The sequence below is a fragment of the Panthera pardus genome, unplaced genomic scaffold (assembly GCF_024362965.1).
Source record: "Panthera pardus isolate Hobbes unplaced genomic scaffold, ASM2436296v1 HiC_scaffold_22, whole genome shotgun sequence".
NCBI classification, from domain to species: domain Eukaryota; kingdom Metazoa; phylum Chordata; class Mammalia; order Carnivora; family Felidae; genus Panthera; species Panthera pardus.
In genome coordinates this window covers 32,077,155-32,102,774 of record NW_026526788.1, presented here as the reverse complement: position 1 = coordinate 32,102,774, position 25,620 = coordinate 32,077,155, and the positions used below count along the sequence as shown (strand labels likewise).

The window sequence follows — 25,620 nt, the reverse complement described above, 5'->3', positions numbered from 1 at the left end:
TGTGGACCACAGGTTTACGAAGTCAGGTGGGGTTGGGGAAGCACTTCCACCTGCCCCATCTTGCTGACTGGATTACTGGCCAGAGAAAATGAAGGGGAGTTTCACAGCTTGTATTCTAGCCACATGTGGCTACACGTTTACATAAAATCAGTTCCTTGGTTACCCTAGCCACATTTCAGGCGCTCAGTAGACACATGTGGCTCGTGCTGCTCTGCTGGACAGCAGAGGGGGAGAGCATTCCTCCTGTCCTAGAAAGCTCTACTCAGCAGGATTACTTTACTAAAGGCGGGCTGTAGAAAAGAAGTCTCGGGTATAACGAGACTTGACACTTAGGGGCAGACCTGAAATGTGTTTAAAGCTTTGTCTTCTAAACAGTAGACAGGAAGTGAGTCCTCACTCTCCTGCTCCCCCATCCACCTTCCCAAAATGACTGCGGAATGATGAAATGATTGTGACCAGATACATCATGCAGGCAGCTCTTTGGGGTTGGGGGATGTTTTCACTGCTTCCGTCTTCTGAAGTATGGGTTACTGGTTTTTGTGGGGTGGGGGGTGGTGCGTGGCGGGATGTGGTGGTGGTAGAGGATTGTGCAAAGGGATGGGTCTCCCACCATGTAAAACCGGCAGGGACGGGAACTTGGACACTGGGAGGAAGCCACCTTTTGGGTGACAATCTCTTGTTCCTGGCCACAGGGTGTCCCTTTCCCTTTAGAGCAGCAGGGTCCAGGGTGAGGTGAGGACCTCAGCATTAAAGTGCTGTCCTCCCCTTTCAACAGAAGGACACGGTCCAGGAGAAGACTAGTGTTTTGTGCGAGATGTGTGAGTACGTGGTGAAGGAGGTGGTCAAGCTGATTGACAACAACAAAACCGAGGTATGTGCATTTCTAGAATGCTAGAGCACCCCCGTTCCCCAAAGGCAGAAGCAGCCGAAGAGGTGGACTCAGCCATCGCTGGCAGTGGACGCCAGCCCTGGGAATCTGCATACCCCCTGCGCACCAGTGGATCCCTCTGGGCTGGGGTCGGGCCTGTTTCATAGGTCTTGTCTTTTTGGGGAGGAGAGAGTATCTTGCTGTTGGCTGGTTTCCTGGTCATGTTAGTATTACTGAGAATCTTTCCTAGGCCTGTCCAGCCTCTCCATCTTCTGATACGATCCTCTTGTTTTGTGTTTCAGGAAGAAATACTTCACACTTTGGGTAACGTGTGCTCAAAATTGCCTGTATCCTTGTCTGAAGAGTGCCAAGAGGTGGTGGAGACTTACGGCTCCTCCATCCTGTCCATCCTCCTGCAGGAGGTGAGCCCTGAAGTGGTGTGCAGCGTGCTCCATCTCTGCTCCACCCAGGGGCTGCCTGTGCTGCCTGGTGAGTAGGGTGAGGGTGTGGCTGGCCGGCCCCTCGGCTTGACGGGCCCTGCCAGTACTCAGCCTGTGCTCCCTGTGTGTAGTACGCGTGATTCAGCCGAAGGATGGTGGCTTCTGTGAGGTGTGCAAGAAGCTGGTGAGCTATTTGGACCACAACCTGGAGAAAAACAGCACAAAGCAGGAGATCCTGGCTGCTCTTGAGAAAGGCTGCAGCTTCCTGCCTGACCCATACCAGAAGCAGGTATGCCCCTGGCTGCTTTGGCCCAGAATGTAAGAACCTGTCTGGAGAGTGCAAAGGCTGGGGTAGCTCATTGATTGTACCTGTGATTGAGGTTTTCGGCGGGGGCGGGGGGAAAGCTACCTGTTTCTTAGAGGCAGTCTGTTGGCTCAGGGGGAGCCACTGGCTGGGAGAGATAACAGGAACAGGTGAGATGAGGCTGAGTGTGGGTGGGTGGGCATCTGGGAAGGGGGTCCTGGGTTGGCAGTGGCAGGAATTCTCTTGGAAGAACATGCGTGGCGCCCCTCCTTTTGTGCCCCCACTCTGTGTGGACACCCTTAGACCTGGGTGTGCATCTGTGTTTACCTAACAGTGCGATCAGTTTGTGACTGAGTATGAGCCCGTGCTGATCGAAGTCCTGGTGGAGGTGATGGACCCTTCCTTCGTGTGCTTGGTAAGTTCCTCTGGGTGGCTCTGCATGGAAGGGCTCCTCTGAGGTTGCGGCAGAGTCTCGGGCAGGGGGGTGGGAGGACATTCTAGGCCTGCAGCACTTCACTCGGCAGTGCTGACTTTTTGGAAGCACGTGTCAGAGCTCTGATTGTAGCTGCTTTTAGAAGCCGGTAATCTCTGGTTTTGGAAAGGATCGGTAGAGCGGATCTAATTCTTTCCTCCTCCATTTGCCCTTTTTTCACCGTATAGAAAATCGGAGCCTGCCCTGCAGTCCGTAAGCCTCTCTTGGGAACTGAGAAGTGTGTCTGGGGCCCTAGCTACTGGTGCCAGAGCATGGAGGCGGCGACCCAGTGCAATGTGAGTAGCCCAGCAAGTGCTCCGCAGGCCTGCCTTGTCATTTGGGCAGCTCCCACGACAGTCCTGTGTCAGTAGGCCCCTCTACAGTCAGCTCTCTGCCCTGCCTTTATGTCCAGGGGGTGAGGGATATCTGAGGCCCAGGGGGGCGATTAGGCTTATCTGTCTTGGCCCAGTAAAGGCAGGAAGACTGCGCTCTTGCCCTTGAGAAGGGTGGGGGTGTGCTTCAGTATTTTGTGCTACTGTTTTCCTGTTCTTGGCTTTAATTCTCCTGTGACAGGGTCAGGCTCACATTCACATGAGGCCACCCCTGAGATTGCACAAGTCCTATCCCTTGGGTCGGTCTTAAGCCCGGCCTGTATCTTCACCTGAGGCCAGACGGCTGTTCTCGAATGGTCCTGAGAGCTGGCACCACCCAGGTGTTGCAGGGTGCTGTGGCGCTGACTTGACCGCACAGCCGCCGGTGGTGCCCCACGCTGCTTTCTTGGGTGGAGACGTGTGTGGACCAGTTGGTTACCTAATGTTCCTTTGTGCAACTTTTTCTTCCTTGAGCGGGTTCCTCGTGACCATGGGGCATGACTGTGCTGGTGTGGTTGCATCAGTTTGGCGACGCCCGTCCCGGCCACAAGGGGCTCCTTGTTCCTCTAGGCCTGGCCCACAGCACAGTCAGTAGAGGAGTAGGCTCTTGCTGCTGTTCTGGGCAGATGTGCCCGAGGGGCCATTGCCCTCCGGGCCAGAGCTGATGTGCACCCAGTTGGGTGGGGAGTTTTGCCCTGGGGGCCCCTCCGTGCCGCCTGCTGAGTGCCGGGACTCCCGAGTGTAATCAGATGGGAGGGGACCTGGGCCCTACGTGCATGGGTGCTCATCTGGAAAACATGCAAGTGCTTTGTAGCTGCTGCCCTGGATGCTTGCCTCAGGAGTCCCGAACACTGGGGTGGACACGCGCTCCCCAGTTTTAAATGAGGCGCTGTCTAGCTGACTCAGGACAAGACAGCTGGTCCCGGTTTTGGGTGATGTCCGATGCACTAATGGGCCAGGGGTGGAATTTGTCACATGAAGGCTAAACGCAGTTTCCTCTCTCCTGTCAGGCTGTCGAGCATTGCAAACGTCACGTGTGGAACTAGAAGGGATGTTCCTTGGAGAAACTGCAGCATCTTTTCCTACTTGTGTGTCTGGGGGCAGTGAACACAGATCTGTCGACTCTGTTATAAAAATAGGACCCCCTCTCCCCTTCCCTCATTTCCTGTCTCCTGATTGTAGCATTGCCGTCAGTGGGGGAGGCGTCTCGCCCTCTGCCACCCATAGCCGCTTCAGTGTCCCTTTCCTTTGCCTAGACAGGTGAGGATGTCCTGTGCGCCGGGAGTCTTTCAGCCTGCCCTTGTGGTGGGTCCCGGCCCGGGCCTTGTTCTGAGCCCTCTGCCTACCCCATGCGGGGACCGCCCCTCTTCTGGGCCGATTGGCTGCTATTCATAGCAGCAAAACAAAGGCAGTTTTATAAGAAAGATTAGAGGCTCAGAATAATTAGGCTTTTTAAAACCGCGTTTTCACCATAGGGAGGATTTAGGAAGCAGCTGCTCAGGAGACCTGGGTGAGGCTTCGGTTTGTGTCGACCTTGGTTTCGGCTTTCCTGTGTCTTTGCTGGTGATGCCTTGTTTGGGGTTCTGTGGGTTTGGGTGGGAGGGGCAAACCTGCCTGAATGTAATCTGCTAGCTCCACGTGGAGGTCCTGTGGGTCTGCTTTTGCGTGTGAGCGTGGATAGTGGTGACCACCTCTTGCTTTTGTGTTTGCGTGGCCGTGGAAGCCTTGCTTTTTTGTGCGTCTGTACTGCTGCCCAGGGCCTGCCTTTGCTCTCTCTGCTCCAACCCTCATTTCCAAGATGTTCTTTCTGACCTTCAAATAAACGTGGATGACCAGCTCCTAAGCCTTTGGCTTTCAGGTAGAGGGTCTGCTGGGTGTGCTGTCCAGGGGCCTCGGCTGCTGCCCTGCTTCCTCTCCGTTTGGCCTCCTCTTTTCCACTTCTAATTGCCAGGAGACAGCGAGATATGAAGTTGCTATTAAATGGACTTAATGACTTTTTTGGTTTGTTTTGCACTAAAGTTTCTGTGATTTAATAATAAATAAAGTCTGTTAACCAGACCTGAGCCTGAGTGCTTCCATAACACCCCAGCCAGGGGAGTTTGGTTTCTGACCTGTGGGTGTCCAGCAGTCCTGTAGCCCCACTTGGCCACAGAAGGCAAGCAGAGTGGGCAAAGAAATCCTACTTGGCTCCTCTCTGATTGACCCAGGGTCGCAGTGGTTGGTCAAAGGAACCCCTGAAAGTCAGGCCCGGATCTGCCCTGCCCTTCACCCTCCCCCCTTCCCGAAGGGAGGGTAGTTTACCAGAGCCAGAGCTAATTGAATGAACTACTGATTCCTTGTGAGTTGCTTTTCTTATTTAAAATTCAGACCATTCCAGAAACGTTCAGTGAGTACCAGTTAAACAAAATCAAGGGGAAAATGTTGAGGGAATAACTTAATTTAAAAAAGGAATACACACAAACACATTCAGAACCCAAGAGAACACCAGTCATTTCTCTTTAGGAGCCGGGCACGTTTGGGAAGCCAGTGAAATGTAGAGAACGCCGTTCACCGACGTTGACCATGTCCATGTGGGGAGGCAGGGATCACTGTCAGCCCCTAGCTGGATGTCCAGCTGGGAATGTGCTAGAAATGCATTGGGACTTGAACTGAAGTCAGGGAGCCAAGGCCAGGCAGGGTACGCCAGCTCTGGGCCTCCCTCTTCTGGTCTGAAAGTCGGGGGGAGGGGAGGGGAAGAGGGCCCGCTTGGCCTCTTAAGAGCTCAGCCTGGGCTGAGTTGGTCCTCACGCTCCTGAGCCCCCGGTGACCCTCCTTACCTGTGTCCTTAGATGCTTAACATTTTTGTTTGGTTTTCTTAAAAAAATAACAAATTTTATGAAGATAGAGGTCAGGTGCTGAATGGGCATCTGGCAGAAGTGGAATCTGAGCAGCTGGTGCGGGCTGCCACCAGGCCAGCCCGAGGTCGTGCGCCCAGAGCCAGCCTGGGGAGGGGCCCACACTGTGGTCCTGCTCTGTCCTGCCCTGGGAGAGATGGGGGCAGGTGCTGCTCACACCGGCGAGGCTCCCGTCTGGTCATAGCTCTGTGATCTCCAGGGGGCTCTCCAGGATCACATCACGAAGCTTGTGCAGGGGTGTAGATTTGGCTGACTCTGTGCGGGCGTTGCGCTCAAAGGCACTGGCTTCAGCTGTGGTCAGCGTCTCCAGTGAGCGACCCAGGCCCTTCTGGTCGTCCTCGGGCAGGCTGTTAAGGTCAGTGGCCAGCAGAGTGCCCGTGCTGCCGTGCACCGCGTGGATCCCGTCAGGCCCCTTGAGCTCTGTCAGCGGCTTATGGCGGAAGCGCAGGCTGCCCTGACCGGGGCTGTGCTCCCCTGGCTCCTCCTCCAGCTCAGTCTGGATCAGCTGCAAGAGGCCAGGATCCCCCAATGGCTCTGAGACCCACCCATGCTCAAGGTCATGCCCAAGGGCTGAGCAGGTGGATGGCCCCAGAGTCCCACCTCCTGTGTCCATTTCCTTCCTACTGCCCACAGGTAGCTCTGCTAGCACCTCTAGGCTTGTGCTGCAGTGGGCTGGCCTGTCCAGCTGGTGGCAGTGTTTCTCAAACTGGGTACAGAGGGGAACCCGGACACTTAGGGTGTTAGGGATGTGTTCTTGCTTCCCATGAGAATCTTGAATTTTGTGTATTTGCTTTGAGAAGGGTCCTGTGATGGAGTTTTGGTATCTGGATTTGTCAACAATTTGTCCTTGAGCAGGACATGTAGGGAGTGTCCACAGGTGAAGTTGGAGGGGTGATAGGATATAGTAGAAACTCAACACATGGTGGCACTTTTGTCCTGGGTGGAACTGTTCATTGTTAGCCTATTCCGTTTGGGAATTGGCCCAACTGGAAATCTGGGGTTTTGAAGAAAGTGAATTTTTAAAGTGTTGACATCATTGCAGGCAAATAAATTTATGTAGGCCCATTCGACCCTGCAGCCTATTTCCTATAAGGACATCAGATGCCTTTTAAAGGCATCTTTCTGGGGTTCAAGTCTGAGAAACACTCCTCAGCACCCACTCTAGGAAAGCCCACTGCAGAGCCCAGGAAGTAGACTGGGCCTGCCGGCTGACTTCCTGGGCCCCACCCATTGCTGTCTTTGGCCCTGGCTGCTGAACTCTAGGGATTGAGAAGGATGTGGGTGGCTGGAGCGAGAGATTGAGCGAGAGAGGGAGGGAGGGAAGGAATGAGCACCCCCAGGGCTGGGGCACAGCACACAGCTCCGGGCCCGCCCGGCTACCTCAGAGATGGAGGAATGGCAGGAGGAGGCTTTTTGCACCATCCGCTGTGCAAAGAGCTTTTTGAGCCGCAGGTAATCCTCCAGGACCACCTTGAGCAGCGATCCCTGGGGGAGCGAGAGGGTTAACCCCCCACCAAGGCCTTCCCCTGCCTGTCATACCCCTTGCTCACTCCCATAACTCGGATGGAGGTGATGGAAGGTGCATAGGCACCTGATCCGAGGGGAAAGAATTGGGAGCAGAGCCTGGTGACAGTGGCCAGCTAGAACCCATGTGGGCTCCAGGCCACTGCAGGCCGAAGTAGCTCCTGGTCAGCCAGATGCCCTGGCCTCTCTGAGCCTCGAGGTGGAGAAAGCTGTTTCCCAGGATCCTCCCCCATCCCTGTATCTTGGGGAACTGGTCTGAGCTCAGCCAGAGGCCTGGGTGCGGGCCCCTGAGGGGGTGTGGTGCAGAAGCCTGCAGGGAGGGCTCACCTTGATGGGTCCCTCCCGAATGATCTGGCCCAGCTTGGCAATGTTGTCGTACTCTTGGATGGCTGCCCGCAGGTACCGGTCATCATCAGGCTTGACTGCTGCTGGTTCACGCCCAAAAGTTCCCTGGGGAGAGGGGACATTAGCCGGAGCAGAGGTAGACTGCATGCACACGTATGTACACACACCCAGGGTAGTGGATACAACCCGCCACCCTCATCCCCCAAGGAACTCAGCTCCTTGGCAGGCAGTGGCAAAGACCTGCTTTACCTCCACCCCGTCCCGCACGGTTGTCCACCCCCTGCCCCTAGCTCTGGCCAGGGCTCACATGGGTGCGGGTGGGGCTATTCCATAGGTCTGCGATCTCACTCAGGTTCTCCGGCAGGTCGTCCTCATGCTCAGCCTGGGCGGCCAGCTCCAGGTTCCGGCAGAAAGGATCCAGCCACACGGGGTTGGCCCTGCAGGTGGGGAGTGGGGTGGGTGGGGTGCGGAGGGACAGATGCCCTTGTAGCTTAACCACTAACCCCTGCTCTTTTCTTTGGCCAACGGTAGTACCTTCCTGGGACTGGAGGTTCATGGCCTTGAGAAGTAGGCCCCTAGCCCATTGCATTTGGGCGCACAGCCATGCTAGGATCCCTCAAGAACCAGGACATGTTGATCTCGATTAGTTTTGGTACAGAGGCCTCACTCTGCACCTGGAGTCCAAGTCTGTGTCTGCTGGAACTGGGGGCCCAATTGGGGTGTTGATCCCAATCCCAGCTCAGCCAACACTTTATAGAGAAAGCTGGCCACCAGGGGGCACCCACACCTCAGATTTTAGCTGGTCTGGTCCCTCAGAGCTTGAGGGGTGTCAGACAATCCGCTCCCACTGGGTCCTGGGCATGCCTCCTCAAAGTGACCCTGAGGTCTCAGGGGCCCCACTCACCCGTCGAAGGAATACTTGTTGGTGTTGGGCATGTCCATGATGTCAATGAAACCACGATTTCCTGTAGGGAGAAGTTCTGGGGCATGGAGGGGAGGGAGGCACCCTGCTGTGGCTGGTGGAGCCTGAGCCAGCCTTATGAGGCCTAGGTAGGCACTCTAGGCCCCCAGAGGCCCCTCCTGCCTTGTCATCCTCACCCCCCCCACCCCCCCGCCCCGCCTCAGTCCCCCATCGTAGCCCTTGCTCACCTGCCGAGCCAGCCACAATGGCTTTGAGCTTCCTCTTGTGTCTAGAGAGAAGCAGAGAGAGGGGCTGGTGAAGGAGGCTGGGTGGGGCTGGCATCTCAGGGCCCTGCCTGCCTCTGTGACTGTCCCAGGAGCAGGGCTGGTCAGCCTTTCCCAGGGCAGGGAGGTGGAGGAGTCACTCACACGGTCCTGTAGTACCAGTTCATGAGGATGAACAGCATGGCAGCCAGGAAGAGGAGAATGGCCAAGACAATGATCGCCATCTGAGGGAGTGGGGCCAGGCGTGAGTGGGCGAGAGCACCCAGGGCAGAGGGGTGGTGGGGTGGGGCGCCACCAGGAGTACCTACCTGCAGGGCGGACATGTCGTCGGGCAAGCGGGCAGAGATGGCAGGCTGCACGTCCAGGACATTGTAGTTGCGGAAGAGGTTCCGCAGCTGCTCCTTGTTCTCGTCAATCATCTGGATCACCCTGAGCGAGGGGAGGGGGCCTCAGCTTCCCTCTTCAGCCATTCCTCAAGAACTCATCCCACTCAGAAGGCTCTGCTGAGCTCCTGCCTCCGACCCCCAGATTCACCCCCACCAAGCTTTGCAAGATCAAATCCCACTCAGCTAGAATGGTTTTGTATCTTACAGGGTTTACCACTCCTCATACAGGATCCTGCTTGTTTCCTCACCATCCATGTAATACTCCCATTTTACAGATGGGGAGAGTTGGACTCAGGGGTGGAGCTCTGCTCACGCCCGCAAACTACTCTCTACTAGCCCTGCCCACCTCTGGGCGAGAGCCCCACACAGCAGGCCTGATGGTGTTATCGGCCTCTTTTGGTGGGTCCCCTCCCCGGCTCCAGGCAGGCAGGTGGACCGACCGGACCCCACCCACCGGTCCACGTCCAGGATGCGGTTGGTGTCGCGATTCACCACGTGGATGAGCAGCTCTGTCTGTGCGAAGTTCACCCGACCCTTCTTGTCCACGTGGAACTAGGTGAGAAGAAGTGTCAGGGGGCGTGGCAGGAACAAGGAATGGGATGGGGAGCTGCTCCTGGCCTACCCTGCCGATAAACCTATCACTGCTGAGTGCTCATGGAGGACCACGCGTGATGTCAGTCGCTTGGCTGCATTGGGCCAGGTGCTATCACTGGCCCTATTTTTACAGGTAAGGATGCTGATGGCTAGAGACGTGGAAGGACTTTCCCAAGGCCATGTAGCTAGGGAATGACTGAGGGGCTACAGAGACCCCCCCCTTCATTCCCCTGACCTCTCCGCAGTGGCAGTGCCCCATCCCTGTGGCGTGGTCCTCCTCCCCTCATAGCCCGCAGACCCAGGGTGGGTTCCATGGTGCACCTGCACGTCATCAGTGTTGACAATGGCACCAGTGATATTGGAGAGCAGGCGGATGAACTCCTCCTCAAAGCCACGCACGCGGTCGGGGATCTCGTTAATGACGATCTTAACACGCTGGTCATCCCTCAGGATATAGATGCCGATGATGGCCGTGTCATTGTGGCCTGCGAGGTCCCGGGCCACAATGTCCACCACAAAGTAGCCAGGGCTGTAGGCCATGAAGAGGTCAAAGGTACGCAGGATGCCATCCACACTCCCTGCAGGAAGAGCCCGTGGGCAGGGTGCAGCTCAGGGGCCACCCAGTGCCCCTCAATCCCCTGGGGAGGGGCAAGGGCCAGGGGCATTTGGACACACTGAGGGGAGGCTGCATCTCAGGCCACAAGTCCCCGCAGGGTCTGGCAGAGCGAGGCTGACAGAGAAGGTGGGGGGGGGGGGACAAGTGAGCATGAGTGTTCCGTTCATCTGAAGGAGCAGCAGTTCTGACCTCCACTTGGTGGATTATTATCCTGGGAGAACGCAGCCAGTGCTGCCACAACCGGTGCTTCTAGAGATTTCTAAGGTTTTACTTAAACACTGCAAGTTAAAACACAACTGTGGGCTGCAGTGTCCCAAGGGTGACAAGTTTGGGACTCCACTGTCCCAGGCAGGGGCGATGGGAGATGTGTGAACACCTCGGTGTCTGTCTCTGTCACACACACGTGCACTTCAGAATTCCACAACCATACTAGAGACATAACCAGAGGTCGTACAGCAGTCTTCTCTTAGAAGACCATAGACCTGGGTTCGAGATCTGCCACTTTCTCGCTGTGTGACCTTTGGCAAGGTACACAGCCCCTCAGTGTCTTAAGTTACCAAACTAAGCAGTAGGAGATGAGAGGACATAGGGCTGATGTCTGGTTGTGTGACTGGTTGTGAATTAGCCTTCAGAGGATGGTTAGGGGGAGCATATCTGAAGACAGAGGTGAAGGTCAAGATGGGATTTCAGGAAGTGAAGGCAGGGCGAAGGCCAATGGAGGATGGTACAGAACAGGCTGAAGGAGTGAGTGGTGAGGGGCTCAGCTTGGGTGGGCATGGGGCCCTTAACAGATAGTGGGGGGCTGTGGAGCCAGGAAGAGGAGGGACCAGGAGGAAGACCTGGTGAGCTTTGAAAGCCAGGCCAAGGAGTCTAGACTGACCCCTGTAGGCGAGAAGAATGGGGAAGGTTTTGGGTAATGGGACACCCTCCAGGCCTTGCAGAACGTGACCCAAGAGGCTCAGTTGTCCACACAGGCCGATGCACAAGTAAACATGCACGCTTTCAGGTACATATGTGCTCTTTGAATTCTGGCTCCTCAGTGCTTAGCACAGTGCCTGGCCCGGGGGAGGGGGAGGTACATAAATAGGAAGATAGGGGGACACACCAAAAGGAGGATGGGAAGGTGGATGAATGGACAGATGGGTAGATGGGTAGATGGATGCACGGATGGGCTGACTGACACACGGGTGGGTGAACGGATGGATGAATAATGGATGAGAAGATGGGAGAGATGGAAAGAAGGAGAAAGTGGGTGGGTAGATGTAGAGATGGAAAGGGGGATCAGAGACTAGAAAGATCGGTGGGTGAATGAACGGATTAACAAATAGCTGGCTGAACGATGGCCAGATGGGTGGGTGGACCGAAGGACTGACATGGCTGGCTGGCCAGCCACTCATACCCTGTGGTGCCCACACAGACCCCATCTCCTCCAGACTACAGTCCATGCAGTGACAGAGGTCTTGGGTGGAGGCTCCTACCCATGGTGAAGACCTGGCCCACGTCCTCAGAGTCATTGGCAAGGGCCCGGAAGTAGTGGATGGCCAGGATGCTGTAGAAGACCAGGCTGTTGTTGCCAACGTCTGCGTCCAGGGCCAGCACCTGGATCAACTCTGAGCCCACCTTGGCATCGGTGGCCACTCCTGCAGAGAATGGGCAGGTGGGTGTAAGCGGCAGGGCAGGGGCCGCCCCGCCCCCCAGAGCCAGGCTCTGGCCCCTGCACCTGCAGTGTACTCAGCCTTGGTGAAGCGCGGGGGCTGGTCGTTGATGTCTTCTAGCACGACGCGCACCTCCTGCAGGGTGAGGTCAGTGACCAGGTCGAGGGCTGGGGAGGGCCCACGGGGAGGTGTCCAGCTGCGATTGCTTGAGGCCTTGACGATGAAGGAGAAGACGGCTTCACGCTCCCGGTCCAGGTCCCGCAGCACCAGCAGACGCCCGTCAGGCTGCAGATGGAAGTTCTTCTCTTCGTTGCCGGCTGAGGATGGGACCACGGCACAGGGTGAAGGGGCAGGGCTGGGGTGGGGCATATTTGGGTCATCTCCAGCCCCAGGGTAGGTAGGGCACTAGCCCTGGCAGGCCCCACCTGCAATGAAGTAGTACACGATGGCGTTGGGGCCCTCGTCTGCATCCACGGCGCCTGTCACGTTGCCCACGAGGGTGCCACGTGGCGAGTGCTCAGGCACTGTCAGCAACTGGTACTGGGGGCTGCCTTTCTGCAGGGGGGAGGGGGATGTCACATGAGGGCCAAGGCCAAAGGACCTTGCGCGGTACCTTTGTAGGTGCTGAGGGACTTTATTGCCCAAGGCTTGTGGGGTGAGCAGGACCTCTGTAACCTCAGGGGAGCGTGGGCTGGGCCTGGTCTGGCAGGTTCTATGAAGTATCCCAGCACCTGAATGGATGTTTGAACAAGGGGGCACACTCTTTTAAAAAAAAAAATTTTTTTTTTTTTTAAATACTTATATTTTTGAGACCGAGAGAGACAGAGCTTGAGTGGGGAAGGGGCAGAGAGAGAGGGAGACACAGAATCTGAAGCAGGGTCCAGGCTCTGAGCTGTCAGCACAGTGCCTGATGTGGGGCTCGAACTTGGGAACAAGATCATGACCTAGACCGAAGTTGGACGCGTAACCCAGCCACCCAGGTGCCCCAAGGGGGCACACTCTTATATGCACATGGATGTGCACTCAGAGCCTCCAGGGAATGTCACCCCCATGTGCCCACAAGAAAAAACCCCATCAAGTTGTGGAGTATGAGTCTACACGAGCAGCTCTACACGAGCAGCTCGGCTGGCCCCAGCTTGGTGAAGCGGAGCTCAATTTCAGGTTTCCTGTGTGCTCTTGTGCGTGCAATTAGGTGAGTTATAGCTCTAGGGGTCAGGCGTATTTGCCTGCTTTTTTGACTGCTGGGTAGTGCCTTGAAATAGCAGCAGCTCAATAAATGTTGTAGGAAGTGCATGCAGTTTCTGAACGTAACCACATGTATATGGCACAGTGTGCACAGGAGAGCCCTGCGTGTGTACTTGCAGGCGGGGAGTCCCTGTGTGGGTGCGGGTTGGGGGGAGGGGGAATGGGCGAGCTCACCGGGGGCCTCACAAAGAGAGGTTCGTTGTCGTCGATGTCCTCCAGGGCCACTTGCAGCGGCTGCATGGTCTCGTATGGCACTGGCTGGCCCAAGTCGCTGGCCACCAGGATGAGCTGGGGGGTGGAGGGGTACAGTCAGAGGAGGGCACTCCCTGGGGGCCAGGTCACCGCCCTTGTGGGCATTCTAGGTGGGGAGGTGGTGGCCCTGCGCCTAGAGGACAGCCCCTCTCTTGGCCCCGCCCCTCGCATTGGGGCCCGCCCCCTTACGCTGTACACAGCCTGTTTCTCGCGGTCCAGGCGCTGAGCGGTCTGGATGAGGCCGCTTATGGGGTCGATGGTGAAGTACTCCCAGTCCCGGTTGCCAGCCGTCTTCAGAAAGCTGTAGCGCACGGCCCCGTTGAGGCCCTCGTCCTTGTCTGTGGCATAGACCTCATATACATTGGAGCGCAGCGGGATTTCCTGTGGTGGGGGGTGGAGGGGCATGGCAGGGAGGCTCCTGGGCCATCTGAGAGAATGCCAGCTCCCACGCCCGGATGGAGCTCTTGTGCTTTGTCCTCACTTAGCAGAATGCCCTTGCCACCTTCTGGCATCCTTAGGAAACGCCTGCCTGCTTAGCTGGACTCTCCTGGAGTCTCGGCATCTGCTAGAGCGTCCCTTCACCCCACCCCCACTCCACTACCCAGTGATGGTCCCAGCTGGTCTCCATCCACCACGCTTCAAAGTCTTTCAGGGTTATTGCCCTTCCAGGGCCTTCCCCCGTCCCTCGGATCCCATTGCATGCTGAGATTTGGAAGGCAGAAGGGGAATCCAAAAGCTGAGGCCACAGCCACCATTCTGTTGCTCGGTCTGTCTTGCTCTCTGCTACCCTAATCACAGGAGCCTTAGGTGTCCCCAGACAACACCGTCTACCCAATGGGGTACATGAAAATGAGGGATAGGCTGGTAGGCTGACAATGGTGGATAGAGAGGACACTTGGGTTCTGGTCTAATTCACCACGTGACTTGGACACACCACTTCACGTCTCTGGACCTCAGTCTCCTGATTCCCTTGAGTGAAGTCTCAGATATCAGCAAATCTGATGGGTATCATATACTGACCCATAATAAGCTGTACAGGCACAAGGCAAAGAGCAAGTTTCTTGGCTTTTAGCTGGAAAATTATCAGCTCAGCATGGTTTCACTGTTTATCTCACTGATCATGACGATCAGAAACTCTGAATGGCAGTTACATCTAATTAATGAAAAGTGGGATGACAAATAGGTAATTACTTAACGCAGCTGGTTCTCTGCGAAACACAAATCTTTCAAAATTTGGAGTCTTGAAGGGAAAAACGTAGCAAATGGGCCTTTGTTGTGGAAAAAGAACTAGATTATTATTAATTTATACCTTACCTCGTTCCACATAAAAAGATTTGAGACAATTTATAAGAATGTATAAGTTATAATAAGAGCAAACAAGTTAAAAAAAAATCGGGGTAAAGAAAAAGAAAATGGCGGCACCTGGGTGGCTCAGTCAGTTGAGTGTCTGACTCTTCTTGATCTTGGCTTGGGTCATGATCTTGTGGTTTGTGGGATCAAGCCCTGCGTCGGGCTCTGTGCTGACAACACAGAAGCTGCTTGGGATTCTCTCCCTCCCTCACTCCCTGCCCCTCTCCTGCTTGTGTGCGTGTGTGCTCTCTCTCTCTCTCAGAATAAATAGACGTAAAAACTTTTTTTTAAAAGGAAAAGAAAATGATTGGCAGGAAGATGGAAACTGAGGGGTAGGGGTCCAGGTTTGTGCACTAAGTCCCTGTGGGGTCATTTGGCATAGGCTGACTGCTCTGAGCTCCCTGGCGGGCAGTGCAAAGAGGACTACTCTGTCACTGCAGTAGGTGCTGGAAAAAGCAACTCACAAGGTAGGTGCACAGCGTTTCCTAGAGCGCAGCCCTGGGACAGATTTCTCCTGTGGGGCCTCTCAGAGGAGACAGAGTGACGACAAGGACTTGATGCTGACATTCTGAGAGGTGGAGGCATGCTGAAGTTTGGGGAACAGAGAACAAGTGGGAGACACCCCGATTATACCACCAGGGGGCAGGTCGGGCCTGGGTGCTGAGAGGAAGGAGGGAAGGGGCAGATGAAGGAGTACTGCCTGTCTTTACAAGGCAATTTAAACAATATTTTTAAAAAGTTTATTTTGAGAGAGAGAGAGAGAGAGAGAGAGAATCCCAGGCAGGCTCTGCACTGTCAGCATGATGCTGGACATGGGGCTTGATCCCATGACCTGAGCTAAGGTCACGAGTGAGACCCTTAACTGACTGACCACCCAGGCGCCCCTACAAGGCAATTTAGAGCAAGGAACGAAAGGGTGGGGGAATTCTGGAACCTCAGCCACTTCCCCTTGTTTCTTATTTTGATGCTGGTACTCAATTCCTAGGCATGGTATCAGCAGGAACAACAGACAGACGGAAGGAACATGTGTGTTTATTTTGAGACACCAATATGGGGGGTGGTGTGAGTTTCCGGGGAGACTGGCTTTTCTGGTAGACTTCTCGGAGCAAGAGATGGGGCATCTAAAAAACACCCAGAAAAGTCACTTTCTCAAGGTCATTGGCTGGTAGCGACAGAGTCAGACTTGGGCCCCTTGTGCTGGCACAGCTCAGCTCATACTACTACCCGCTGTGTGACACTGAACAAGTCTGTCTCCCACTCTGGCCTCAGCTTCCCCACTTTCACAGAGGGGCCCTTTCAGTCTCCCAGGCGTGACTGCAGGAGGAGGGAGTGGGCCGGATATGGGAAGGGAGATGTTGGTGGGCGGGAGGACCAGGGGACAGCAGTACCTCTCTGATGTGGAGGACGGTGCCGTTGGGTGGGCGCACGAAGACGGGGCGGTTATCATTGACGTCGATGACCTCCACCAGGAGCATGGTGGTGCCCCAGAGTGGAGGCTGTCCGCCATCCGTGGCCACCACGGTCAGGTTGAACCTCTCGTAGGACTGCAGTGGCCGCTTTGTGGTCACCAGGCCTGAGTCTATGTCCACGTGGAAGGCCTCTGGCAGGTGGGACAAGAGAGCAGGGCCTGGCTCTGGCTGAGACGTCCTTCCCATCCCTCCTCCTCCTCCTCCTCCTCCTCCTCCTGGCCCTGGGGCTGCCCCTCTCACGCCCAAGGCATTATGGGTGGAGAGCAGACTACTTACCCACGCCAGGGCCCTCAAGTGAGTAGGCCAGCTCCCCATTGGAACCCTCATCCTGGTCGGTGGCCATCATGGTGATGACTGAGGTGCCTGCCGGCTCATTCTCATACACGCTTGTGCTGAACTGGGGCTTGGAGAACTGTGGCCGGCAGTCATTGACGTCTAGCACCTGGATGACCACCTGGGGGCGGGGGGGAGGTTGAGGTCAAAGGTCAGGAGCATACTAGGTTGCTGCTTCAGGTGACCCGGTCACACGGCAGTAAGCCAGGGTGGACAGTGCCCACTGTTGGAGTCTGACCTCAATTTCTTTAACCCCGAGTCTCAGTTTTCCTCGCTGTTGGGGACAGTAGTATCTTATCTCTCAGGGGCTAGTGAGGCTCACCCATGATGGTATGTGTGCCCAATGCCTGGCTCAAGGAAATGCTTTGCAAATAGTACTGTGGTTACAGGATCATCTGCGTCTGGGCCCAGAAGCAGGGAGCCCTCCTCTCCCACCTCCTGCTCTGCCCTCTGCTGCTTCCCACAGTAGCCCTAGACATCTGACTCTGATCTCTGGATCTTAATGCTGGGCTGTGCTTCCTCCACTCCCAGAAGTTCTCTCTTGCCGGGGATCTGTGTCTGGCTTGGGACTTGGCTCCCTCTGCCGACCCCACAGCCCGGGGCGGGTCCTATGGACACAGCAGGTGAAGAGGCCCTTTCCCCGTGTAGCTCCCATGGCCCTGACAGCAGCCTCATCCGAGTCCTTCACGGGGGTGATTTCAAGAACCCCTCTCCGTGCACAAAGCACTTGCCAACTCCCCATCTCCCTGCCTCACCACTGCCTTGGGCAGGAAGCATCATCATTGCTGCCCTTTCTCCCATCCCCTACAGGTTTGACAGCTGAGGCTCGGCGAGGTCACATGCCAAATGCAGGGTGCTCAGCTAGTGGGATCTCTGTCTTCTGGCTCCAAATAATGGGCTTTTCCAGCACAGCACGTGTGACACGACACAGCCCATGTGACAGGGACAGGATTCGGGTACGTGTGAGAGCTCCCAGCCCCTTCCCCCCCTACCTGCTCACAAGAATTTGTCTCTGCCCACCCAACTTCTCACCCACCCCCACCCTTTACCTTGGATGGTTAGGTTATTGCGGGAAGATGTGGAGGAACTGGATAGAGAATGACAGGACTGGAGAAGGCAGAACAGGGGGGACGAAAGAAGGAGAAAGCAAAGCCTCAAGGCATACTCTGGAGAGAAGTGGGGATAGGGTTTAGAAGGTGGTACGCTGGCCTCAGGGTGATGGCATCGGTGCTAGAACTGGAATAGGAATGGGGCTGGGAACTGGATCCCTCGCTAATGTTCTTCAAGAGACATAAATAAAGATAATCGCTCTACGATTATGTTTGGTTGCTAGACTGTTTCCTTCCGTGGGTCACCGTGGACAGTGGGACACGTGGCGCCCCAGGTTGGACTCAAGTCACACTCAGGTGTTTTCAACTGCCTTAGCAGGGGTTTGGCACAAGAGATTTCTCTTCAAGAGTCCCTGTTTCCCCAAGCCACAGCCATTTTGACTCAGCCAGCTAAGCTCTTGCTGTCTCCTCCTCTGCCGCCATGTCTCTGAGGGGACCGGGTGGCTCTGCTCCCACTCTGCAGCATTCTCTAAAGGAAAGGCTTTGCTCGATGCCTCCACACTTCTAGTCCTCGGTGTTCCTGGCCCAGGCTGGTGGCCCTTACCTGCACCGAATTTTCTCGGCGGTTGCTGGCTATATCTCCAGGGTTGTCTTTGGCCAAGGCAGTCAGAATATAGTGGTCCTTCTTCTCCCGGTCCAGAGAGGACAGCACATAGATGTCACCCTAGTAGGGGGAGGGTGGAATCAGGTCCTGCATCAATCCAACTGATATTTATTGAGTATACACTATACGCCAGACATCGTTGTAGGCTTTGCAGGTGCAGCACTGGACAGAACGGATGACCGCCCCTGCCCCCGTGGAGCTCTGATTCCAGTGGCTCCTCTTATCCCCAGTGCCCAATCCGCCTGGAGATGGGACGGTCAGCCCAGGATGGAAGTCACTCCCTGGCCAGGTATAGAGTGGTGCTCTGTAAATAGTTGCCCTTCCTAGGGCCGGGCCAGGACCATGACTGACTGTTCACACCGAGCAAGAAGGACAGAACCCTGTTGACAGGGCAGAGTTCAGGGGGATATGGGCAGGGAGAGGGAGTAGGAGGGAAAGTCCAGTTCCAGCCCAGCTCCTGGGGAAGGCCCTACCTGACCAACCGCCCCCAGGCCACCGTGGTCTCTCCTGTGCTGAACTAGCAGCTTTGAACCAATGTACAGTCATTTGAAGTCATCACCCATCCTTTCTCTTGAGTTTCTGCTCTCTCACAAGTCTGAGGCCTCCCTCCCCCGGCACGGAATACAGTGCTATGTATACAGCAGGAGCTCAAACACCGTGCCCACTTTCTGCAGAGCTTCCTATACCTCTCTTTTGATAGTTTTAAAAAGCAGCCTCATGGACTTGCATCAGGTTTTCTGGTTTGGGGGAATTCCAAAAGTCTCTGGCCCCAGGAAAGAAAGTGCGGTCTACAGGATGTCTGGGACTGTAGTGGGGCTTGCTGACTTGGTAAAAAAAACCTCTGAGGCTACAGACGTTCTGGTGGCATGACCCAGAAACCGGGATGACTATGATACTTTTGGTGGCTTTTCAGCCTACGACCCTGGGCCCTTCCCACTGCCCGGTTTGCCTGCTTACCGTAGCGGGGTTGATGGCAAACTTGCCCTCTCCATCCCCGAGGCTGTACTCAAGGAGGGCAAAGTTGCCTGAGTCGGCATCAGTCGCAGCGACTGTCAGGATGACCGTGCCCACAGGCACATCCTCAAAGATGGCCTCCTGGAACCCAGCGGGCAGGGAGAGAGAGTGGGCCAAGGTCAGTCCTGGAGTCTATGCCCCTTCCCTGAAAACTCACCATGGTAGACAGCCCAGGGCACCACGCTGCTCACGGGGTGGTCATGCCCCTGGGGCTCAGAGGCTGGCAGGGTAAGGGTAGAAGATGCCCGAAGGCCCCAAGGAATGGGCACAGGTCCTGACCCAACTTGTTGCCTGGCCCCCCACCTGGTAGGAAGGCTGGTCAAAGATGGGGTTGTTGTCATTGATGTCCACGATCTCCAGGTAGACAGGGATCTCAGCTGCCCGGGGTGGAGACCCGTTGTCTGAGGCCCTCACGGTAAAGTTGAGCCAGTGTACTTCTTCGTAGTCCACTGTCCGGTTGGCAATGACTTTCCCTAAGACACAGAGGCACTTGCTGCCAGTTTTGCCACTCCTCACACATGGAAACTCTCCAAAGTATAAAGAGAAGGATCTGGAGCCCTGAGGGGCAGATGTGGTCTCCTGAAGAAGGAGAGTGGCCCAGCAGCACTGCCTAGTGCAGGCCGGCCAGAGGCCAACAGCAACTGGTGTCCAGCTCTTCTCCTCACTGGAGGCGAGAGAAAGCTTTTCACAAGTCAAAGAGGTGAGTACAGGCAAGGCCGGGACCATCTCGGAGAGATCGCTCTCTTGGCTTTCTCACCCCCTCAGTGATCCTGAGCGCGGAAGCCTGGGTGGTGGAGATGCTGGTGGCCTATCATCCCAGGTTCCCAGCAGCCCTCAAAGGGCCGGTCCAGCCCACCCCCGGGACCAGGCGCTCTGTCCCTTCCTGTGGTTTGGGCATCCGTGAGTGACGGCAGTGTGGGCCATACTGGATCTGGCCCAGCCCACTGAGGGGCTATGGTGGGGTCCTGCCCGGAGGGTGACAAGTGGGCCACGGTCCCTTGTGGAGGCTAAGCAGGAACAGACACATGTCCCCCAATCTTCTTCTGGCAGATTTTTCCCACCTACCTGCTGAGGAGTCTTCCAGCTGGACATAGCCTGGGGGCATCAGGTCCAGCAGAGTGTAGGTGATCAGCCCATTGAGGCCCTTGTCGGGGTCCACAGCTGCCACGGCAATGAGTGTGGTGCCTGGGGTGGCCCCCTCCAGAATCCGCTCCGTGTAATAGGTGATCCCGAAGGGCTTGAACTGGGGCGTATTGTCATTGACGTCCAGGATGTTGACTGTCAGCTTGGCTGGCGTGGAGGCAGGAGGTGAGGGTGACGTGAGGGGTGCCACTGTGGCTGGACCAGGCTTCCTAAGTCTCAGTCAAGGCTGGAGAGGGTGGGGCCTTTCACTGCCCTCCCGGGACTCCCTGGAGCTTGACCCAACCCTTGTGTGGTAGCACGTGATCCTTTTCTCTGGTCTGGTTGCTCACTCTTCCGTAGGGGAACTGGCTGGGTGACCTTGGTGGAGCTGCTGGCCCTGACTGTGCCTCAGTTTCCCAGGCTGTCCAATGAGGTAGGACTATGATGGTCTTTAAGACCCTTGCCACGGTTCAGCCTTCTACTTCCTGTCTGAGTCGTCCCCTCCACATAACCTGCCCCGGCCCTTTGCCCTCTGAGTGGAGAACATGTAGGCCATGACCAGATCTGCTCTTCGTTACTGAAAACTTGGGCCTCTGGTCTGTAATAATAAGTAGCCAATATCTGCCAGGCCTATCTCCCCACCCCAGCCGCTGTCCATGCCTCATGGACATGAGGCAGAGGTGGCAGAGGTGACTTGAGGCTACCCCTTCTCCACATCCCCCTCCCCTTCCCGCTCCGCCCACACAAAATCCCCTTCGTTAGGAGCCCCTCCCAGCTCATGCCTAGGGCTGCAGGCGGGGTGGGGGGGGTTGGTGGGGTGGGGGGCAGCCTTGTGCCCTTCTCTGCTCTGGCGCCTGTGCCCTCCAAAGTGGTGTCGTGGCCTCCACAGACATTCATGTTTCCTTGCACTTTCCTGTCTCTGGGCGGACCCCATGGCTTCCTATCAGATCTGAGGTTCCTGTCACACATGCCAGCCACACCTCCTTACTAGTTCTGATAATGAGATTGTGGCCTATGTCTCTGTTGTTCTGTCATTTTCTCAGGGCCCGTCCAGCCTCTACCCAAGCCTCCTTCCCACTCTGAGACTTTGGGTTCAAGATCACACATAGCCCTGGGCTTCTGGACCCCCATCGTTGAGCTCTGACCACCGGGACACAAGGCCACCCTGAGCCTCGCGGTAGCTGCCACCTCTCATGCTCTTCGCATAGCCTGATGCCCGTTCCCAGCCTGCTGCCCCTGCCCTGATCGGCTCTGAGTGACCCAAAGGAGATGCCCGGGGGGAGCCTTACCATTTGGCACGCTGACAGAGTGCTCTGGTAGGTCACTGGCATTGTCGATCACTGAGAGAGTGACTTCATAGGTGGCAACCAGCTCCCGGTTCAGTGGGGACTTCACCATTACAGACCCTGTAAGACCAGACTAGGTTCAGTCTGAGGGGAGCCCCCTAAAATCTGGGCCTCCCAGGGGCTCTCCTGGCTAGCTCTCCCAAACCGCACCAAGGGCAGTGGTCCCCAGTAGAACTGGGACAGGCTGGTGACATCTTTGGCTGGGATGAGGCCACAGCCACCTGCAAGCTGGGGGCACCTCAGCCCCTCACTCACTGCTTACTAGCCAGGTGGACTTGGGAAAATTATTTAACATCTCTGTGCCTTTGTTTCCTCATTTATGAAATGAGTACCTACTGCATAGGGCTATTTTGAGGATTATGGCAGTAAAACGAGTTTCCATTTGCAAAGGGTTCAGAACAGTGCTTGGCATAGTGCCATGTAATCGCTTGTTCCAAGAATGCTTACATTCTACAACAATGTGAGTATACTGAACACTATTGAACTATTGAACTATTGAATTAAGATTGTGCATTTTATGCTCCGCGCATTTTATCACTTAAAAATTGCTTGTATTCTAGGGGGACCAAGTATAAAGAAGGTCAAGGCAGCTAAGAAGTCCTGAGGGTATTCCCTGGAGGGGATGGTGGTGGGGCAGGCTGGATAGTCAGGCCGACCTCTTTGTCTTGATTACGTGGGCATGACAGGGCCTGATTGTGGGGAACGAGGACTGTCCTGTGGAAGTACTAGCAAGGAGGTGTTCTCTTTTTTCCTGCCCACTGCCTCCCACGGCTGCTGCCTGCCCCTGAATCGCAGAGGAACCTTCCAGAGGCTTGGGCTTGGACTGGACAGACCTAGCTGGGCCAATCTCAGGGCTGGCTCTGTTGGAGGGCCTGGTGGCCAGATCCTAGGTGAAACTTGCTCTCTCCAGCTCCCTCTCAGAAAGTGTGGCCTCTGGGATTCCCTTCCCCCTTGGCAGATCCCCTGCTGGGCTTCTGTCTTCCTCGGGTCCCCAGCCATGGGGTGGTCACTTACCCTGGGCCGCTGCCTCCTCCTCCTCCTCCTCTTCCTACTCTCGCTCCCCGTCCCCGAGGTTGGGGAGCGAGGATGGGGAGAGGGTGGCTGCATTCAGTCTGCAAAGGCTGGGCCACGGCCTGGGCCCCACAGGATGGGAAGGGTGGTAGGGGTGTGGTATGGAGGAAGGCAATGGGGTGAAGCAGAGATGAGGTGGGAAGTGACAGAGAAACAGAGCTCAAACCTGCAGGCCTGCCAGCCATGAGGAAGAGAGAAGAGGGTTAACATCAGTTAGTTCAGGGTGCAGAGGGGATGGAGTAGAGCAGGGCATGGGGAACGGTAGGGTTCAGAGCAGACCAGGGCAGGAGGCTTGAGAGGGAAGGGAGTGGAAGGGAAGAGGCAGGGGGAAGGAAGCCAGGAGCAAGTGGGAGCCCCATTGGATAGAAGCACTCAGGGGACTGAGGCTCTGGCAAGAAGAAAGGGGAGGGAAGGTAAGCAGGTGAGGTAGGGAAGTCATGAGGAAGAGGGGGCAGAGAAGACACTGGAAAGAAAAATAGAGAAAAGAGAATCAGTCATAGGGAGGGAGAACAGAGAAAAGTGGCAGTAGAGGCATCAGTGGAACATAAGGTGGAGCAGGGTGCAGGGCAGCTTTCCATGGTCCTAACCAACTACTGTGGGGGGAATTTTGCTAACCTGGGACATGGCTAACCTGTCTAAATTCTCCTAGTGCTCATGGTTTTCCTGTCTTCTTTTTAACTCTGGGCCTCAGATGCATATTGAGTGAATCATACTCTTTGGTTCACTGCACCCTGTGGTCATTGATACCACTCTTGTTTTATGTATGTATCTATTCCCTTTTATTCCCACACTCCTCTCCCTCTTTCTCCCCTTGGTCAATCACTGTAATGGACTGAAGTATATTTTTCACTTGAAAGTGTTCCTGAAAATCATGTATTGTGTTTGTGTATTTTACATTTACACAAATGGGATTGTGGTATATATATATCCCATTCTAAGGTCTACGCACATTTCTCTGTGAATGTAATCTACTGCTTCTGATTGCTGCATGGTATTCATGGGGTACACTCACCATGTTTTACTCTCCAATCTCCTAGGGATAGATGCCCAGGTGGCCTCCAACTCCCACCACCAATAACATGGCAGGAAACATGACATATAGTCCTGTTACTGACCTGAGAATGTCCTTGGGACACATACCCAAGGAACAGAATTGTTGAGTCATGGGGTATGAGTGTACTTTGTGCTAGATTGCTGTCTAGATGGTGGAAGTGGTCTAGACTCCAAGAGTAGTATACGAGTGTTCTGATGTCCCCATATTGTCACCAATACTCAATACTGTCCAGCATCCTAATATCTGCTAATTACATATGGAAAACTGTTATCTCACTGCTGTTTTACTGTGCATTTCTCTGAATAACAATGATTTTTAGCATTTTGTCATAGCCATATTAGTTTTCTGTCACTCTTCTGGGCCTTCCAAGAAGTGTAGTTGTAGGGGTCCCATGTCCCCTTCCTAACTCCCTGGAGTAGCAAAAACATGAAACTTGTGGGAAAATGGTAAAACCATCAAAATTACAATAATGTGCATAGATCGTGAAAGATAAACCACAGTTCTCCTTGTTTTGTGATAGTGTAAGAAAATCATCAAGGGTATATATAAAATTTACAGTGGCCTAAATGACTAGCATACATATGAAAAAAGTGTCAACCACCTGGGTATTAAAGAAATACACATTAAAACAAGGTATGATTTTCCTATACAACTACAAATGTGAAAACTTAACAGTGTTTATTTAGTACTGGCAAGAGTGTGGTAAAATGGGCGTTCTCATGGAACGCTGGTAGAGTGAGGGAATCTGGAAGGCGAGATGGAACTGGTCCAAGGAGAAGGAGGAGGAGAGAAGAGAGAGGGAAGGAGCCAGGGAAGGGAGGAAAAAGAGAGGGAACAATGTGGTGTGGGGGTAGGGGAAGAGAGTAGGAGGAGCAGCTGAGGGAAGGGGAGGAGCAGAGAGGGAACAGAAAGAAGGGAGCATCGGGAAGAAAGCAGAGGGCAAGGAGACGGGCAGGGAGTCAGGGGTGGGGTGGGAGGGGAGCAGGCCCTTGTACCTGTGTTGATATTCACAGCAAAGGCATCCTCCTGGTCAGGCACCAGGCGGTCAGTGTCATCCTTGGCCACGATGCCGATGATGTGGTACTCCAGCTTTGGGTTGAGGTCGCGGTCAATAGCGGTGACGTTGGCAATGACAGTGCCTGGCTCAGCCGACTCCAGCACGCTCACCGTCTGGATGGGGTTGAGGAACTCAGGACGGGAGTCATTGATATCGTCGATCAGGATGGTGATGATGGCCGTGCCTGAGAGAGGAACGGTGCCCCTGTCGGTGGCCACCACTGTCAGCCGGTAGGATTCCTGCTCCTCCCTGTCGATGGTGGCGTTGGCGACACGGATGACCCCAGTGACTGGGTGGATGACGAAGCGGTCCTGAGCCCCAGCTTCTATTCGGTAGATCAGCTCCCCATTGAGGCCACTGTCCCTGTCCGTGGCTGTGGCCTGAAGGACTGAGAATCCTGTGGGGGTGGGTATGGGGAGTGACTGAGCAGAGTGGCTTCTTCCAAAAACCTTATGCCAGATACATTTTTGGTGGTTCCTAAGGGCCCCTCTTGCCACCGTCTTGCCAGTGGTTATCTTTTGTATGTTTCCCATGTTTGAAACTTTGTAGGTAAATCGTATCTCATTTTGTTTCATATTCTGTGATTGAGAGATTGAAAAATGTGTAGTAATTTAACGATTAGTTGTATCTTGTGCAAATTTTCTGCCTTTGACCTCTGTCCATTTATCTGTCAGTTTGTACAAATTACATAGTTATGGTAACTGGTGACAGATACCTTTTTCTCAGTTTGTTGTCTCCCTTTCGATATTGGTTGTTATTATTTGGTGTGAAGAAATTTAGTTTGGTATGCATCAAACTATAATAGTTTTCCATTTTTAAGATTTGTTTCTTGTATGCTTAGATCCTCTTCGTCAGAAATCAGAAAAATATTTACCTAGAGTTTTTCCTTTTATTTGTAAATGCTTTCTACTCTTCTGTATTTTCTCTGGAGTGTCTGTAG

At 54.8% G+C, this 25,620-nt stretch overlaps 2 protein-coding genes across 2 annotated transcripts in view; one reads left to right on the top strand and one right to left on the bottom strand.

The window, feature by feature from the left end:
- PSAP (prosaposin) overlaps nucleotides 1-4,513 on the top strand; it is a 32,999-nt gene extending 28,486 nt beyond the window's left edge. The window contains exons 9-14 of the mRNA XM_019444460.2: nucleotides 776-871; nucleotides 1,171-1,357; nucleotides 1,440-1,597; nucleotides 1,947-2,027; nucleotides 2,273-2,380; nucleotides 3,466-4,513. Of these exons, the coding sequence (XP_019300005.1) occupies nucleotides 776-871; nucleotides 1,171-1,357; nucleotides 1,440-1,597; nucleotides 1,947-2,027; nucleotides 2,273-2,380; nucleotides 3,466-3,501 (666 nt within the window). The 3' untranslated portion in view covers nucleotides 3,502-4,513. The remainder of the gene's footprint in view (nucleotides 1-775; nucleotides 872-1,170; nucleotides 1,358-1,439; nucleotides 1,598-1,946; nucleotides 2,028-2,272; nucleotides 2,381-3,465) is intronic.
- A 274-nt stretch (nucleotides 4,514-4,787) lies between these two features.
- Nucleotides 4,788-25,620, bottom strand: part of CDH23 (cadherin related 23) — a 413,989-nt gene continuing 393,156 nt past the window's right edge. The window contains 22 exon segments of the mRNA XM_053888562.1: nucleotides 4,788-5,854; nucleotides 7,201-7,323; nucleotides 7,526-7,655; nucleotides 8,123-8,198; nucleotides 8,368-8,408; nucleotides 8,548-8,627; nucleotides 8,712-8,832; nucleotides 9,244-9,341; nucleotides 9,705-9,961; nucleotides 11,478-11,639; nucleotides 11,720-11,971; nucleotides 12,080-12,209; nucleotides 13,074-13,187; nucleotides 13,341-13,532; nucleotides 15,890-16,101; nucleotides 16,247-16,424; nucleotides 17,957-18,076; nucleotides 18,974-19,111; nucleotides 19,334-19,503; nucleotides 20,096-20,320; nucleotides 21,442-21,558; nucleotides 24,619-25,077. Coding sequence (XP_053744537.1) covers nucleotides 5,528-5,854; nucleotides 7,201-7,323; nucleotides 7,526-7,655; nucleotides 8,123-8,198; nucleotides 8,368-8,408; nucleotides 8,548-8,627; nucleotides 8,712-8,832; nucleotides 9,244-9,341; nucleotides 9,705-9,961; nucleotides 11,478-11,639; nucleotides 11,720-11,971; nucleotides 12,080-12,209; nucleotides 13,074-13,187; nucleotides 13,341-13,532; nucleotides 15,890-16,101; nucleotides 16,247-16,424; nucleotides 17,957-18,076; nucleotides 18,974-19,111; nucleotides 19,334-19,503; nucleotides 20,096-20,320; nucleotides 21,442-21,558; nucleotides 24,619-25,077 — 3,722 coding nt within the window. The 3' untranslated portion in view covers nucleotides 4,788-5,527.